The sequence below is a fragment of the Notothenia rossii genome (assembly GCF_949606895.1).
Source record: "Notothenia rossii genome assembly, chromosome: 11".
Taxonomy (NCBI): Eukaryota; Metazoa; Chordata; class Actinopteri; order Perciformes; family Nototheniidae; genus Notothenia; species Notothenia rossii.
The window spans coordinates 47,092,880-47,111,165 of record NC_136910.1 but is presented as its reverse complement, the minus strand read 5'-3'; the positions used below and the strand labels follow the sequence as shown (position 1 = coordinate 47,111,165).

At 39.2% G+C, this 18,286-nt stretch overlaps 3 protein-coding genes across 3 annotated transcripts; 1 reads left to right on the top strand and 2 right to left on the bottom strand.

The window, feature by feature from the left end:
- Nucleotides 1-1,050: 1,050 nt before the first annotated feature.
- Nucleotides 1,051-5,433, bottom strand: clic3 (chloride intracellular channel 3). The gene is made up of 7 exons (XM_079659787.1): nucleotides 5,289-5,433; nucleotides 5,002-5,105; nucleotides 3,675-3,784; nucleotides 3,006-3,131; nucleotides 2,705-2,811; nucleotides 2,434-2,609; nucleotides 1,051-1,808 (listed from the first exon to the last, which is right to left on the bottom strand). The coding sequence occupies exons 2-7, from the start codon at nucleotides 5,035-5,037 to the stop codon at nucleotides 1,644-1,646; spliced, it is 720 nt and encodes a 239-aa protein (XP_079515913.1). The 5' UTR covers nucleotides 5,038-5,105; nucleotides 5,289-5,433; the 3' UTR covers nucleotides 1,051-1,643.
- A 2,702-nt stretch (nucleotides 5,434-8,135) lies between these two features.
- Nucleotides 8,136-12,175, top strand: fut7 (fucosyltransferase 7 (alpha (1,3) fucosyltransferase)). Its single transcript, XM_079659605.1, has 3 exons — nucleotides 8,136-8,603; nucleotides 9,503-9,627; nucleotides 10,396-12,175. The coding sequence occupies exons 2-3, from the start codon at nucleotides 9,625-9,627 to the stop codon at nucleotides 11,458-11,460; spliced, it is 1,068 nt and encodes a 355-aa protein (XP_079515731.1). The 5' UTR covers nucleotides 8,136-8,603; nucleotides 9,503-9,624; the 3' UTR covers nucleotides 11,461-12,175.
- Nucleotides 12,176-12,566: 391 nt separating this feature from the next.
- pou5f3 (POU domain, class 5, transcription factor 3) lies at nucleotides 12,567-15,983 on the bottom strand. The gene is made up of 5 exons (XM_079660158.1): nucleotides 14,839-15,983; nucleotides 14,630-14,741; nucleotides 14,371-14,501; nucleotides 13,919-14,083; nucleotides 12,567-13,797 (listed from the first exon to the last, which is right to left on the bottom strand). Exons 1-5 carry the CDS (start codon nucleotides 15,589-15,591, stop codon nucleotides 13,531-13,533), a joined length of 1,428 nt encoding a protein of 475 aa, XP_079516284.1. The 5' UTR covers nucleotides 15,592-15,983; the 3' UTR covers nucleotides 12,567-13,530.
- Nucleotides 15,984-18,286: the final 2,303 nt, after the last annotated feature.

Below are 18,286 nucleotides of genomic sequence, written 5' to 3'. Positions count from 1 at the left end.
TACGTCCACCAATAGCTTCTTTAATGTCTGTTGTTGCCTTGGTACCGTTCAACGCCCTTGTAAAATCAGGAACGGAGCAGGCACACACTTGTCTTTCTAGTTAGAACATTAAACGCAGGTATCCTTTGTTTAACAAAAGACTATGGCTTTGAATCCATCAAATGGTGTAACATAATCAAGAACATTTACTGCAGTGCTGTTCTTCAGTGGTGGAAGAAGTATCAGATCCTTTACATTACTTAAAGTACTAATACTGCTCTGTGGAAAATATTCCATTAAAAGTCAAGATATTGCATTCAAAACCTTACTTAAGTAAAACGATGTGAGGATTATTATTGTATTTTAAGTATGTCAGTTGTGCAATACATCTGAACCTGTCATTGTTTAACTATATGATATCGGTTTTTGGCTGCATAATGTGTATGTTGCTTATAATTGGTGCAACTAGTCTGGAGCTCGCTGGGGTCCCGCTAATGCTTTAATCACACTTTTGTCCATTTGCCTATCTAGTAAAAACAATTGTACTGTTGGGTGGTTTACAGAAATGCATCATAGTCTATAAAATCATCACACGCTTTGTCCCTTTAATGTTGCAACCTTGTATATTTAAAAAGAGTTTCTTAGAAAAACACCTATGTTTTCAGCTTTGTGGTGATTCATTTACCAGGTGACTCAAGGTTTAAAATGTGTTTATTTAGCTTAAGAAGCAAGAGAATGTTGTCAACAAAGGAACATTTGAAATTAACACATCTGGAGAAGCGTGGTTTTTACACTTCATACATTTAGCAGCTAATGTTTTTCTGGCATTTACAGGTACATTGTTTACACATTTAATAACACATTATTGCAAACTCACCCAATATTCCTACAACCAACACCAAACTTGTTTACAACATCTTGTAAAGGACATCTTTATCAATAGGGTTTTTTCTTTTTCTTTACCCGGTCTTCATTCTTTTTATACATTTTGGCAAAGTTCAACAGAACAGAGTCACTACTAAGACACACGCACTCATTTTCAAACACAAAAATGAAGAGGACGGACAAAGGTTATTAGCGATGGTAACAAATAATTTATTGAGAGAAAAACATGTCTGTGAGTTGAAAAACGTACCATTAAAAGACAATTTAAAAGCAAACCATAGCTTACTGTCTGCCATATCTACAGACTAAATGTGTATTCCATGTTTGCACATGTACTATTCCTGAACATAAAATAATTGCTTTAAAGTTGCATCTGATTTCATGTTTGAATGTAATTAATTAATTTAAATCAATATTGTGGCAATGAAACAATACAGAAACAATACATGCATGCAAAATGACTAACAATATACATATTTCCTTGGATTTACAGTGCTTTCTTACTATAACCACAGCATACAACATAACATACAGTATATACAAATACAGATTTTAAGCAACTTTGAAGTAGCAGTTGGCAAACCTAATTGATAAAAATAAAAGTTTTCTAGAAAGCTATATGCCAATGCAGGCCCATTTCATTATCAAAAATCTTATTTTCAGACAAATAACACATAAATCATGTACAGTTTCCATGCATTTAGTCACCTGTTGTTCTCTGTATTTCTCATTTTATTATTTTTTGCTCTGAGTTACACTGCTTCATCTGTTCCTGTGATTTATTTGTTCAGGTACTTTGCCACAGAGTGGTAGGCAATAAGGATCTCTGAAGCATTCGGGCAGGTGTAACGAAACTGATCTTGTTTGTAGGCATTATCCAGGTAACGTGTCAGACCTTTCAGTTCTTTAGGGATGTCAAAGTCGCGGTACTGCTTACACACCACCTGCAGAAAGAGAGGTTTTAAGATGGTACTATATGCAATAAGATATCAGGAGAATTGAATTAGTTACACATTACTTTAAGTTATTATTACACATTTTTACTACAGAATTATTTTTGGATTTCTGTACCAATGAAGGAAACAAATGTATCAGTGGAAGAAGAACTATTTTACTTAGCTAAAAGATGCAATTTTATAGAGTACAAATATTTAGTTATAAGCAAAATTCCTGTATTCAAATGTTTACTCAAGTAAAAGTACAAATACATTAACATCAAAATATACTTAAAGTACCAAAAGTAAACGTACTTTTTGCCGAATTATAAATAATACGCATGTGTTCATCACTTCAAAGTTGCTCTTGGTAAAAAAATATATATGTATTACTTTATAAACATCTACGTAGCTTTACTTAAAATTATATATCATAATTGATTTGTGGATTCATATTTTGTATGAATAATCTAAATATGCAAGTAGACAAAAAGTTGAATAAAAAATATAATGTTCCATAAAGTGAAAATAATCAAATAAAGTACAAATTCCTCTCATTTGTACTTTATCAGAGTACTTGAGTAAATGTACTTGTATTCAACCACTTGTTGTCATACTGCTGAAGTCCGTTTACCTTGACAATGTTGAGTTTGGGAAGCAGGTTGCAGTCTGCCAAGGTGAGAGATTCCCCGTCCAGGTAGAGGCGTGTCGACTGGGTGGCGTTGGGGTTCTCGTCCAGCTCGTGAGGGAGGGGCGTCTCCAGGTACATGTTCAGCTTCACCAGGGTGGACAGGAATTTAGTCTCCAGCACTGAAAGACAGAAAGGTATCACAGGCTTTTGTTATCCACAGTATCCAGAAATTAGAGTAATTCTTTTTTGAAGTATCCCGAGATGATGCCCTCACTGTTATTTATTCCAGAATTGGGATTCTTAATGTAGCCTGAGAATTTTCGGAAGATGTCATCTCCAGCACCGTTGGACTCTTTGTATCGACAGCACAATTTTGGATACCTGCCATTGGGAGAATAAAACATGTATTTATTCAAAACGTTTTTGTGTTTTTAGTATTAATGTTTTTTTATTTTTTCATTGTATTTTACATTGTTTATATTTTTATAAATATTCATCTGAAGTCATTGGTCTGTGAAGAAAAAGTGAAAAATACTTATTTAAAAAAGGATTTTATTATTCTTTTATCTACTCACTCAGGCTGGGCTAGGTTTTCCTCCAGGAACTCCTCAATCTTGTTAGTGTCCGTTTTGACTTCATCGTTGAAGATGAGGAAGGGGGGTTGAGAGCCCGGAGCCAGAGCCTTCAGCACAGCAGGGGCCCTGCAACAGAACAGCAAATAAGGTGTAGCTCAAATAAAAACGATGCCAAATTAGTAATTGCTCCAACAGGATTTCTTCCACTTTACATTTCTAATTGTGTTTCAGGACTCATTAAAAAGTGATTTCTGGCCATCTCAGGACATCAATAGATAATTAACAGCTTTGAGTTTTGCTTCAAACTTTTTCTGTGTGAGGAGATCTTAATTTTGTTTCCTACTTTGTAGGTTGGTCCTGGGTTTGATCTTGTTGGCCATTGATTTATTTGTGTCTGTTTTTTTACTTTCTTAATGTGAGGTACGGCCGTTTCCTCCTAAAACTCTTACTATTTCCCCTTGTGTGCTGATACAGGCTACATTTCCTCTGCAACCCTGTCCACATTTTGGATAGAGGGATGACTTCATAAAATATTGAAGTACAGAAAAGAGCAAAAAACCTAAACATCATATTTTTCATTGTACTGCAAGTTGTACGTGTTAATCTGTTAAATCAGTCTTGAAGACGGGACCAGTAACTTTAGGAAACAACAATAAGGAGTGTTCTCACCTCTTCATGTCCACAGTGGTGAGGGTAAAGTTGGCCCCTTTCAACCAAAGAATCATGAAGAGTCTCTGGGAGAAAGGACAGTTCCCCACACTCTCAGCATCAACACTGGCCTGACCGGCACAAAGACACAACATTAAGAACACATGCAAGACAAATAACTGATATCAGAGTATGTAGTAGTAAACTGCCTCTAAAGAAATGTATTGGAAAATACATACTTTATGCAAGACGCTACAGGTTAATATAGTAAACAAAAAATTAAGAGATTTGACTATGAAACTTCCCTAGTTTATAAGAAAATAATGTTTTGTAATAAAAGTTGAAATGTTATGTTTAAATATGCAAGTGAGGCATTATCTAATGCTAACTTTTGGTGAATGTATTGGGAATCTACAGACGTAAAAGTAAAATAAACACAATTGTGAATTTTGGATGTTTTCTTTCCACAAGTCTGAAAGAAAGCCTTCTATTGAAGCCCAAACGCTCACATTTGACTAGTTCATGGTAAACAATGTTTTACCTGTATTGTCACACCTTATAACAATAGGAGTCAACATGTTCTTGAAATGGGACACTGGTATGTTGTTTTCAGTATCAGTGCTGCAACGTATCTGACCACATAAAGTCTTCCTGATCGCTGAGGAATTTTAAGTGGAGAGTTGACGCTGCTTTACACCCAAATGAAACAGCCCAGTTTTTAGACGATGTTTGGTATGTCATGCATTTCACTACAGCATGTCATCATTGAGTCAAAGGCGTTCATGGAGGCAAACACATTTTTGAAAGGGCAGGACAAAGGTTTCCAAACTGGACAGGCCTCTTTTTCAGTTTCTACTGTTCACCATAAGTGCACACATTGATAATATCTCAAAAAACCACTGAAAGATAACCTCAACTCAGTTACAAGGGTCCATCACAAAACAGAGAGTGGAACAGTATCCTTTCAACTGTACATCAATTGCCATTCAATGCATTGCAACGTTCATACAGAATGAACATGTTGGAAAGTCCCATACATTATGAGCTAAAACAAAAATAATAGATAGACTGACGAAAGAATACTGAAGCAGGCACTTTGATATCTGGAAATTGTCTGTTTATAATCTTTTATTTAATCTTATTTGAGATGTAAGGCTACCAAAGGAACAGTGTGAGATGAAATACAGAAAAGGGAAACAATGGCATGGTCATATCATTTCTAAAAGAAACTGAAGGCTTACAAGATGTTTGTTGTCAACGAATATGTAGCACATACATATGTAGGTAGGGCATTTACACAATTGTATCAGATTGTGTTTAATCACAACACATCACAAGTAGGTCTTACCTTAACAAAAAGTTCAATCTTCGGGGACTCGGCCATCCTTCTTCCTCTCTCTGTATCGTATCCTCTTATTTCCAATGGATGCACAAAATGGTTTGCCTCAGTCCCTGACAATCCAAAAACAATCCAGACATTAAAGAACAATTTGTGCCTGGGAGGTAAGATTCCTTTTTAATTATGACTAATTGCAACCTCATTCTTTCCTTCTCACACACACCCATTTTTACACACGTCACTCTTAATAGTTTTTAATGAAACTATTAGTAACATGTAATGAAGCTTATACTCACAGTCAGCACTGGATGCTTTATCTCCACCTGTAGAGTTTTATATTCCAGTATTATTTCCTCTCCGTCTCTTACAGCCGTGTGTGCGGCTGGATCTGTTTTTTGTCCGTCTCTCACCACACCTGTCACACTCTCAGAGGCAGCCCACACCCCCTCCGGCCTTTCCAGTTAGACAAGTAAATCTGGATCTCTGCTCTCAGCCTTGCAGCATTATGTTCTGAAGGAAACAATCCACCTTCACTCTGTAACTGTCTCAGTCCTTCAACTGTCTCAGTATGTGTTTGTCCATGTCACTTTCTCTCTCCTTTTCATTCAAGAATTCTGAGTAAGCTGGTTGTTTTCTACCACAACACTAATCTAAAAAAAAAAACCTTCTTTATGGACCTGACTATGTCCATTGGGGGATTGTCGTGTTGAAACAGAAATGTGCCTTTCCCAAATGTGTAACCACAATTATTTAAAATATCATTGTATCAAGTTTTAAGACTGTGCTTGATACATTCTGTATTCATGTCAGAAAATGCTCTCATGTTGCAGGTATTTGCAGAGGTTTTCTGAGATAGCAGGAAGAAACAACATACCCTAAAAAATGTGAGCAATGTTGAAAGCAGAGAGGAGGGAGATATAGATCCCATAACAGAAGGAAACAGATTGGGGGCGATAAGGCAAACAGAAAAAGGTAATTGCATAGGGAGGACGCACAAGCAAGGAAATCATAAGGGTGTGAGTGAAAGTCACCTGTGACTCTGCGCTGAGGAATCCACAAATTGGATTCATATTGTATGAGGCTAATTAAAGTAGTTTAGTGAATAGGATAGTTCAATTCAAGATATCACCTTTCTTTCATTGCATTCAGCCCTGGGAACCAATCAAAATAAACAAAACGTCCTGTTTGATGAGGTCGTTGCTGTTGTTTCTGAATACATCGGACATATAATCTAACCTCACGTCAATCTCCCACATGAAAACCCCTCCTACCAACCTTTATAATCCTAAAGCAAAGCTCTGTTTATTTGTTACCATCTTTGCCTTCTCATAGTTTGCATACCTCTAAGAGAGACGTTTCCCTCCTCAGAATCAACCATGTGGAACTATCTAGTATTTCTTTGGCAAAGAACAGATTAGACAAACTTGAGCTTTGTCCTATGACATACTTACTTCCTTATTAATAAACCCCAAAGTTAAGAACAATAGGGATACATTGCAGCTATCTTGTTTTTCAAAGTAAACCGTTTAACCTTGCTGACAAATGAAGCTCAGCGCAAGTTCTTTTAGGAAGACATTCATTCCACAGCTGCTTAATCAGCTCATCACGGGCTTCCTGCTAACCTACATTAACCTCAATCTCAGCAGCCAATCACTGTGCTGCAGTCAAACTTTAAAATGGTTCTCCTCTCTCCTGCAGTCAGCTGTGATTTCAGGTGTTCATGCTGCCGACCACCTCCTCCCCATCCACCTCCTTTCATCACATCCAGTGCCAGGAGAGCTAATCCAAAGACCTCATCACACCTCCTCTTCATCCGATCTCCTCATCAAATCCAGATCTTCAGCATCATCACCAGTGTCTAGACCCCGGGGGGGTTCCCTATACTCACGGCTGCATCCCCCCTTTAGATATACGATTTCAGGATCGGGGTCTAATCGCCAAATATTTAACATTTATCATGTGGCATGTGTCAATAAATGTTCTTTAAACAAAATGAGGTCTAAATGATGTTCAACAAAATATAGCAGGACAAGTTAAAGAATCAATTATATTTACAATGAGTTGAAAAAACAAATATTGTTACTTACTTTTTACAATGGCGTTGCATATATTTTGATTATGGCTGGATTATGGTTTGCCTCTTAATCTAATGTTAACCTAGTTTGCATTTAGCCTTTTGCGCTGTCCCTTTGCTGTAACAATGTACATATTCCTGATGAGGGACAAATAGGTATTCTGATTCTGAAACGGGTCTAGGGTTATGAAAAAAACTTTTGTCCCTCAGAGGACACATTTACATTGTTAAAGATAGTTTTAAGTATGAATATATCACATGAGAGGGAATAGATGGGCCATTGTGAACTCTGAGGCTGATGAGGGAATGAGATGCAGGTGTGTAGTGTAGGGGGGGGGGGGGGGGCAATCAGGTGGTGGGGAAGATAGGGGGCATCTGCGGAAGGGTGTGAAATGGCAATGAAAAGGCCTGGGAACAAAAGATTGTGGCAACACAACACTGCCCTCTTGTGGTCCTTTATTATACAAATATACATTTAAACCTGAATAAACATGGCAGAAATGTAATCTGCTATGTAGGATTTGGATTGTTCCTTAAGTATTCATAAGTCTGTAGTGCTTGATTTAAGCTAATATAGTTAACATATACAGTATATTTTAAGTGTTAAAGACAGATGCAACTTTTTTAATTATTATTTATAAAAGTGATGATGTCATTTATTAATATAACAATTTATTTTGGTTGTGCAAATTCCCATTGATGATACATCTGCTTCTTCATTTCTTAACATTAGCATGGCTGATGTGAGTGGCACCTGCTTTCTTAAATGCCTCAGAGGCACGTGTACTTAAATCACACTTTTCAGTGTTTTTAGCTTTTATTTTTTTCCACAGACAGCACAGCTGAATTTTACTGCTCAGTCTGTATGAAACATTTACATTTGAGATATGAGATCATTTATTTCCAATCATATTTATACACTTCAAATGTATGACTTTTAAAGACTGAGAAGAAAACAATCAACCACAGAAACTATAATCAAAAGGGTAAAAACCCTGAACCAACCATGCATAAAGTATCACAAAGATAAACATATGTTACCATTCAGTGCCTCTGCCACACACATCAATGCTCTTTGTGGGAATAAAAAAAGGGCATCAAACTTGTACATGCGTATACTTTGATATGTTAACCTCTACAATGTAGCGACACGATGATGAATCATTGCTTTGTGCTCACTCTTGGGTAACCCTTTAAATCCTGTTGTACACTTCTTCTTTCCCATCACAAACAAACATGTCGCAGATACCCCCTGAATGGTTGTTCTCCATTTTTAAAGACAGCAGGGAGCAGATAAGTGTACATTTCACCACAAAGTAGGAGTTTAAGGGGGTGTGGAAGAAAAAGGAGGGGTTGCACGATGCTCGTCATCTGAACTCATGTTCCACAATAATTAGAAAACCAGCTTCCTTTAAAAGGGGGTGGGTTATTGGTTTTAAAGCACCTCAAGCTCATGATGATTGTCATACCAGCCGCGACCAAAGATGGTACCAGTGCTGACTGAGGACGGAGGACAGGCCGCTCATCTCTTGATCAGGTTAGTGTTGTATCCATAAATTGTGTTTTATGGCATGCCCTTTGCACCTTGTAGCCTGACGCTGAACAAAAGCCACTGAGGCAAAGTGCCACTGCCAACATCAATCTTTCACCACATCCTGTTCACAGTTTGTCTTAAAACGTATAACTCTGGAGGGTAACTTAAAAGGAATTATATCATTCATATTTAAAGGCTTTATCTCTTAATCTCTCACCTTCGGTGGAAAAAAATTCTGGTTATGATATTCTACTTTTCAGTTACAAAACACCTTTAACGTTTATTCTTTAAAGTAAAGATTTCGGCTTCAAAAGAAAAGAATGAAATAACTGGGCAGTTTGTTTTTATATCAAATGATGTAGATATATATGTTCTTGAGCTGCGGAGCTTCTGTTGTGCCAATGTATGGTTCTTTCCCTTATTTTATGATGCAGCCAGGATGCTCTTAAAAGGTGTTTTGGATTGAGATAGTGGGAGAGGTATGTGATGAAAGCTTTGTTTAGAGGTATTATTTAATTCCAAAGGTTGAAATTATACGAGTATTCATTAGTTCCTCGTGTGCACACTGTTCAGTTAATGGTCTTTTTCCTTTTTATAATGTTCTTTTCAAAGAGGAAACTACAGCAATGAGGCGAGATACTTTTAGGACTGGATAACTGGAGTATGATTCAATAACTGCAAACTAAGCAAATAAATCATCAATCTACATGTTTTCCACTTTGAATATGTATTGAATTATTTTCTATCCCTCCTAAGACATTAAAGAAAGTATTGACAAACGATTAAATGTTTGTCTTTAAGTGGTGACTGACTGGGAGATGATATCAATGGATAGATGTTAATTTAGTTTAGACTAGAGCACTTATAACTCTTTCAAATATTTTCAATTTTTGTCCATACAGAGAAAAGGAAGCATATACCGGTACTCCCGTTCCTCTTGATTGAGCAGAAAGCTGTCATGGTGTCTGGTTTGAGAGGGAGGTCGTGATTCTTCCTCATACGGGGAGTCACAGCTGAGGACCTGATGGTAAGTCCTCGTTAAAAATCTCATCAGAGGATTAGATCACAGACACTCAAAAAAAACCTGCAAGCTAAAAAAGTGATTTTCATCATTTAGAAACTTTGAGGAATCAATTTGGTTTTCACTTTACATAGTCATGACTGCCACACATGAGGAATTCCCCTTTGAGGTGGTGGCTTATATGTCCTATTAATGTGTGTCACCTGTTCTGCTCTCTAAGGGTCTTCAGTGGTTACATGGAGTATACATTTGGAAGGAAGTAGTTAATACAATATGTTTTTCCTGATTAGGCTTAAGCATACTTTTTTTTTGCCAGAGGACTCTTACTCTTGATCTGTCATATGTCATGGTGCAATTTAATCAAATGAATCTTATTTAGTCACATTATATTATTTTCAGTCTATTCAGTAAAACATTTGAGTCTTTGTATTCTTGGTATGTTAAGTATGTCCTAAATGCTAAATTGGTCATTGGTTTCCAGACATACCTGTACAAAAATAGAAATCAATTAGCACATTTAAAAGAATTATGAGGAAATTCACTGATTGATTTGAAATGATTTGCCTCAGCAATGATTTGTATGTATTATGGAAATGAATCAGAAGGAAAGGTACATCAACATTGCTCAACCGAGCAGCACACTTTACAAAAAAATGTTAGTTGTCATGTTAAGTATATGATTTGTAATGATTAGATTTAAACCTGCAAAAATAACATGTACGCGAAATCACCACGGTTCTCCTTTACAATTCAACTTAATTTATTTTGCAACAGGGGTGTCACAACACTAAGAAGACTGGGCTCGGCTCAATGAAGAAGCGCCTCCTCCTCCTCTCCTTTCTCTGTGTTTTACCGCTGTGTCTTCTCAATGCATGGTGGAGAAGATTTCCGGCCAAGACAGCTATAAATCCTTCCAGCTTCTCTAACATCACGATCCTGCTGTGGCATTGGCCCGACGGCAGGTCGTCGTCCCTGAAGGGGGACACGTGCTGGGATCTCTACCGTATCCCTCGCTGTAGACTGGTGGACCAGCGCTCCTTGTTCCCCTCCGCTGATGTGGTGGTGTTCCACAACAGAGAGCTGGCACTGGGCCACCAAAAGCTGCCCCTTGACCTTCCACGGCCACAGGGCCAGAGGTGGGCCTGGATGTCCCTGGAAGCCCCTATTCACAATGGAAAGTTGCATCAGTATGCAAATATATTCAACATGACCATCAGCTATAGGAGAGATGCTGATGTCACTATTCCATACGGCCAGCTGCTACCAAAGGAGGCTGAAGGACATCTGGTGGACAATGTCCCTCTCAATAAGAGCTCCTTGGCCTGTTGGGTGGTCAGCAACTACAGAAATCACCACAAGAGAAGCAAAGTGTACAAAGAGTTAAAGGCAGTAGTTCCTGTGAAGGTTTACGGACGTTGGACCAAGACACCTCTTTCCCAAGATGCCCTCTTACCTACAATCTCTCGCTGCTTCTTCTACTTGGCTTTTGAGAACTCAATCAGCAAAGATTACATCACAGAAAAACTGTGGAGGAATGCTTACCAAGGTGGCGCGGTGCCTGTCGTCCTGGGACCCCCGTTAGGCGACTACAAATCTGTGGCTCCACCTAATTCTTTTATCCGGGTCGATGAGTTTGCATCAGTCAAGGACTTAGGAGAGTATCTACAGCAGCTTGCAGAGGACAAGAAACGCTACAGTGAATATTTCACTTGGAAACATCAGTGGACAGTAAAGTTGTACCAAGACTGGAGGGAGAGACTGTGTAAGATCTGCTCACATTACAACAGCTTACCTCAGGAGAAAGTTTACTCCAGTCTAGAGGCCTGGGTCAAGGGCTAATAACACTTGAGCTTGCATATACATAGTTAATGTGTAATTTATCACATTTTTGGAGGATTAGCATCCTTGATATTTCAGGAAAATCCCTTTTTAAGGGCACTTTGGAAACATGCTTATTCACTGTGAGCACCTACCCAACAAAATGTACATTAACTATTTCATACTAAGAATGACCAAGTGAAATAAGTCCCCATTGATATCCGTAGCTCTTTTTATCAAACACCTGGAGTAAAATGGATTTAACTTTTTTAGAGCTGTGCTGTTTAGCATTTTTCCTCTTTAAAACTCATGTACAAGCACAAAGGTTACTGTAAACACTGATGCACTTCAATGTAATTGAAAAACAAAAGCATTATAGTTTATGTCTGGTGGACACTGTTAAGGGCTTTAAAACACATTCAAAAATTAAACTAGTGTCGATAAAGTCTGCATTTGTTTTCATGTAAAATAGTTACATATTGTACTCAAAACCGAAACATGTGAACCATTTGATCTCAATTAAAGTCAAATTAGCTTGAGTGTGCTCTATTCTACTGGAGAGAAAGCTTGGAATCTTCATGAACTACATTGTAAATATTTTTAGTAGAGCTGCATTATTCAAAAGGCTAGCCTGTTGAAGTATTTGGGCTTGGAGATGTCCGAGACTTTCTTTTTAAATATTTGTTGTCTGGTTTCAACTTCCCTTTCCAAATTAAAAGATTGTTTACTTAATGAATACATTGTGATTGAGTCTCATTGCAGGACACTCCCTGAATTACTTATCTATACAAAGCTCAGCTTCCTCAAACTGATGCAAAACAAGAGGTTTTACCAAAAAATACCTCTCGTTTAAAAAAATATATATAAAAATCAGTATTGGACATATTCAACACATGGAATGTTTCAACAAAGTCAGTTTTACTAGATTTTATGCATTTAAGGTTGAGGTCGTTTGGGTTGAAAACATTTTAGCATAGCTACCAAGTCAGTAAATTATGTTTTAATCCATTAACGATCTGTTGAGGAAATGTTGCAGAAAATCCCAGTAAGCGTGTAGCAAGTTTGATTTCACGTTGGTAATATCAAAGTAAAAATCAATCCTGAGGCAATAATCCACACTTAGATCATTCTGGGTTGAACGGATTGGTGACATTTAATGTCTTCATGTATGCAAATTACAGTCTTTAGAGTACAAAACATCTTCTTAAAACAATACCAGACAAAAACACCAATTAGCATCCAAATTTAACTTTTGGTATAAATTGTAATTCAACATTTCATTAACATAAAAATCATTTACAATAATAAAAAAAAAGAAAAAAGTTTTTGAGGTATTGAAATACACTATGAAAGCAAAATGAATCACTTCAATTCACCTGAGATGAGAAAATATGGAAATTGTGCAATTGGCAGATAAGCAGCAATGAAACTTGAGAATAGCAAATCATTTATCAAGTTCCTTCAAAACATTACTATGAGTCTCACAGCCTCAGTCATAAGGCCAGAATCTATTGGTATACAAATGGGGAAATATTACAAAAAAAAGGGATATATTAAACATTACAAAAGCATCTTTGTGCAAAAATTATGGAAAATTCCATTTCAATGACTGCTCTATTCAGAAGTATTGCACAAATATTGACCAGAAAGACTATGATTTTCGGTCCAAATCTCCCTTTTATAACTCAGATCTAAACTCATTCGCACCACAGAAAACCACCCAGGATCAGATCTTTTACAATTATTCTTAAAAGGCAATGATAAAAGCCTATGGAATAACTTTCAATGCATTATCCAAGAATACGAAAACAATCGAAAGGCACATTCAGTTAAAATGTCTTAGTTTTAAGTCAAAGCCGTTGCAGGAACTAAGGTTGTTGATCTTGGCAGTTCATGTCTGCCATTAAAAACAGTAATTAGGATATACTTTGAACCATCTCAAAGTTGGAAGAGCCTCTAAACTAGGATTGTTTTTATCCCAAGACCTGCCAATGCGTTTGGTTGATTGGGTTACTGTTTACGAGACTTCTTATTGGACAGAGAGGCTTGGGTGGGCAATCTGTGGTTATGTCTGGGACTACATGAACACTTTTATCCAGTCAGGTGACTAACCAGTCCGTGGTGCAGGCCCTGTTTCAAGATGTCGGGCCGGTGCAGCTGGGGCATGTAAAGTGTGGGAGGAGGGGCGCCTCCTAGCTGGTAGCTGGAAAGGGGGTAGCCCTGGCCTGGAATGGGGGAGTGGGCCATGTTCAGTGGGGAAGGACTCTGCTCGTAGTACTGGCCATCACACTCTTCGTCTAGTGGCACGGCCAGGCGCTTTCCTTTTTGTCTTCGGTTGCAGAACCACACACGTACGACCTGACAGGAAACAAGTGTCTTTTAAAAATGTGAACCAGCATTATAATTTTTTTTTTTTTAAATAAACACGCCTCTATAAAAATAAAAAGGCAATTGGCATAACTTTCACAGATGTACTTACATCTCTCTCCAGACCCAGGTCGTCTGAGATGTGAGTGATCTCCTGAGTGTTTGGCTTCGGACACTTAACAAAGTAGGTCTCAAGAGCAGAGCGCACTGCTCCCTCCAGACTGGTCCTCCTCTTCCTCTTTCTGGTGTCAACAAATACTCGCTCAATCTTGTACATCTGAAGAATCAAAGCATGCTAGTAAGGGTTGACGCAGTAATGAATAAAACCAAATTAAGATTTGTAAGCTCCATGTTCTCAAAAGATGGCTCCCCCACTTGGTGCACATCAGAGAGGTTTTATGGCCACTAGGTGGCATTTTACATTTCACAAGATTAGAGGGCCTTGATTCAGGTTAACTCAGCAGGAAGCTAGGTTGGCCTGAAAAGACCAAGGATCCCATGAAGCTTAGTGATCTTCTGTTGTCTTGTAAACTAGTCGGCAGATGTCAAAAGTATAGCACTTACATCCTGGGGATTGTCTGAGGTCTCTGCCTCATTCAGCCATCTCTGAAGAAGGGGTTTCAGCTTGCACATGTTCTTGAAGCTCAGCTGCAGAGCCTCAAAGCGGCAAATGGTAGTCTGGCTGAACATTTTACCTACATGTACAACAAATAACATTAGAGCACAAGTTGAAAAAAGAGTCATGGCCCAAAAGTTGGATGACAATAAATAATTATAAACTTTAAACAGTGGTTAATTATCTCTTTATGGTTGCCATACTTACCATAAAGGTTTCCTAGGGCAAGACCGACATCAGCTTGGGTAAAACCCAATGTTATGCGCTTGTGTTTCAGCTCCTTTGCAAACTGCTCTAGTTCTTCTGTTGAAAGATTCTCCTGAAGAAAACAAAAGATTATATTAATACCCAATGTGATCCACAAGTAAACTGTATTTATAAAATAGATTTAGTCCATATTCAGTTAATGCTTTTACCTCCTCAGAGTCGCTGCATCCACCGCTGGAGGACCCACTGCTCCTAGTTGAAGAGGCCGGGTTCTGCGTCTGCGGCCCGGGGGAGGCCTGAGTTGTGTTCACTCTGAAAAACGAGTTTTCCGGAAGCCCGTTGCTTGGGGGTGAGGGGGACATGGAGGGTGAAGATGCCGAGGATGTCGAGGGATTTTGATTATTGCTGGCGGACGGTGTGATGTGGTTGATGCCGGGCCAGAAGGAGGGGTTCCAGGCCGGGTAGAAAACTCCATGGGACATGGCAGCGGAGGCTGCTGATGGGTACTGCTCAATCTTAACCTCCGTGGAGTAATCATCGCCGCTGTCCTTCTCAGTCTTTATTGCGGGAAGTTTAATCTGCTCCCGTGTCTCGGCTAAGGAGGGACTCAGGTTTAAAGGCTGGGTAGCTGTTGTTGCCCCGGGTACCTGGCCGGTGTACTCGGGAGCAGCGAAGGGATACCAATGCTTGGTTTGCCCAAAATCTCCGACCTGCAGGTCGGATCCCCTGTAGTCCCCATTGACGGATGGGAAAGGGAAAAAGGTCTGCGCAGACGCCGATGTGATGCCACTGTAGGCGGACTTGTTGTAGAGGAGACTCGGGTCTGTCAGGACACCGTGGGGAAGCTGGAACGGCCCACCGCTGCCCAAACCTTCATGACCCAGCAATTGGCCGCAATGGTTGGCCCGGCTGAAGTCATACGGACGGATTTGGCTTTCCGGACTATGCGATCTTTCAGACATCTTCCAAACAGCGTAAAAAGTATATAAAAGCGAACGTCCAAAAATAAAACTTGGAATAACTCAGTGGCGACTGATTCTAGACCACCCGCTTCACGTAAACGCACACACCAATGAAGGATGGGGTAAGAAAAGCACTCCAGGGGGGAAAAACCGGCGAAAAGTCCGTCTCTGGTGATATTGTCCGAAAAGTGTAGGTCTGGGCAGTTGCAGTTTTGGTGCTACATAACCACCAATACGCCTACGGCCTAATCCACTAAATTGTTTTTTACACTACTGCACTTAACTCACCTTCAAGCTCAAATGCCCCTCTCCTTCCCCTGCTCCACAGGTTTTCCTAATCACAGCTGCGGGTGTTGGGGGATCACCTCATCTCTTCGCCCATTGGCTGGCATAGACAATTGGCCACAGCTGATGGTGAATTTGTGAATGACCTTGATTCACCCTAAAGTAGTGGGCGTGTTTTGAAATAAACATCCAGCCCTTTGGGCTGCAGACTTACAATGTTTTTCTGTTTCTTAGCAAATGTAAAACTCATTACGTGCAATTTAAAACCATTACATAAACAAATATTAATAATTCAACAGTTTTAGTCAGAATATTAACATTGCTAAGGCACGGGTCAGTGTTCCTTTAAATACATATTGTAACACTATAATTTGCTCACCTCATACATGAATTATAAAGCTCAGTTTGTTTAACTTATTCCCCTTTAAGGAGATGGCTTTGATATTAAAATCCCTGTCATTCAGACCTGCATTTATTTTAATCACTAACATCTAAACCAAATGAAATGAACTGACATTGAAATCCTGAATAATTGTGACAAAAGAAAGGCACTTAATGAATCTGGCAACATAAAGTTGTTAAACAAACAATAACAAGGGCCAGGCTATTTATTCAGTTAAGAACATTTGATCAGCTCATACACATATAAATAAACTGGAGGAAAAACAATGTATGATAATGTACTGGAAATGACTTCAACGTTCTTTAATAGAAATAACGAGATAAGCAGGGTGACATGTACACCCATGAAAGTGTTGTTGTGAAGCTTGATTTTGGAGAAGTGGGTCAGAAGAACATGATTGCATGATGAAGACTCAATCTTTTAACCAGCTGAATTTCTGGGTGTGTTAAATCTTCTTACTTTGTTGATGTTACTGGAAACAGGAATAACACTATTTTCAGATAAAGCAGATTTATTTTTGCACTTTTAAAAAAGGAAAACACGATTTCTGTCTGATGAACATTTATTTTAAGTTAGAGTCCAACGTGGATGATACTGTGACATTGTGGATACTCTTTATTGCTATTCTTTGCATTTCCAAACTATAAATGGTGGAATACTAGTGACTGAATCGTAAAACCACCGACAGCATTTAGGTGAACTTCTCCCATTAACCATTGATCGATGGTCGTTCAGAGAGCCTGTATGGCGGAGCACTGCTACAGATGCGCACCCCCAGCGCGAGTCGTTCGCCGCAGATTGCGGCAGGAAGACACACTGCGGGGAGGGAGAGGGGGGGCCATTGTGCGAGCTGGCCCCGGGGCACCCTGTGGATTTCAGATCCCGAGTTGCGATGGTCGACCATTAGCTCCTTTTCAGATTCGAACAATAAGTCTCAACCCTTTGATTCCGCCCCACACCCAACACCTCCCCCGCCTGTCTTCTGAAACAAACACCAGGCTGAAGTATCGCCCTGATCTGCAGGTCCGGGGTTCACTCACTGTGGTGGGCCAATACTATGGCACCCAGTCTGATATATAGCCTAAAGGTCCAAAACTGCTAGGAGGCAGGTGCAATAACCAATCTCTGTTTGAATATCTCTCACTCCTTTTGACATGAAAGGCCATCATATTCATCATGGAAGCATGTAGATAGAAAATGTGCTTAATGTTTTTGCCTTGTGGCCCCTTAAAAATAAGTGAAGTTTTGCTGATTGGGCTGTTTAATTGTTCACCAAAGGTAGAAACTATTTCACAGGAAGATGAGGAACAGACAAGTAACAAATCATTAGTTAAGAGATACAAGTGTTTGTATTAATAGTGTATACAAAGGTAAGACTAGGAAAAGAAAGCCTTTTCAAAAGGGAATAAAGGTCAGCTCAAAAACAAGAGGGAGTCAATTGAAATCAGCAAAAGCTCTGATAAAAGAAACTTTAAAGAATGGATTTAGAGAATACAGAATCAATATGTCTTTTTTTCTGACACTAACCAAGAGATTTACACTCTCTCTTCCCCTTAGATATAAAGTGTTGTAGGCCCGGGATCGGGGAGCTGTAAGAGCCTGGTCAATAGCTTAAAAGACATCAAACCCCAACGATTCAAGCATTGTCCTGGGCCATGGACTTGGGAGTATAATTGTCATGCAAAAGACAGACAGCAAGAGAGATAGTAGACTTCAGGCAATGCTTCAGAGAGAAAGGGACAGCAGAGCACAGACCTCTCAGGGTGTCCAAAGGAGGGAGGGGAGGGGGGTCTCAGTGTTGAATAGCTCAGTACAGTGAGGAGGAGATGCGTGAGGGGAATATCTGGGGATTGAGTTGAAAACCCCCCAGATGTCTCAGATCTTGCCTTTAGTTCTTTTAAGTGGCCTCTTCAAGACACCTCTGAGATGTGTTTGCGGTGCAGGTCTCGTCACAGAGGCAGATAGAAAGTTACACATAAAAGAAGGCCTGTTGATGCAGCAGTAGAA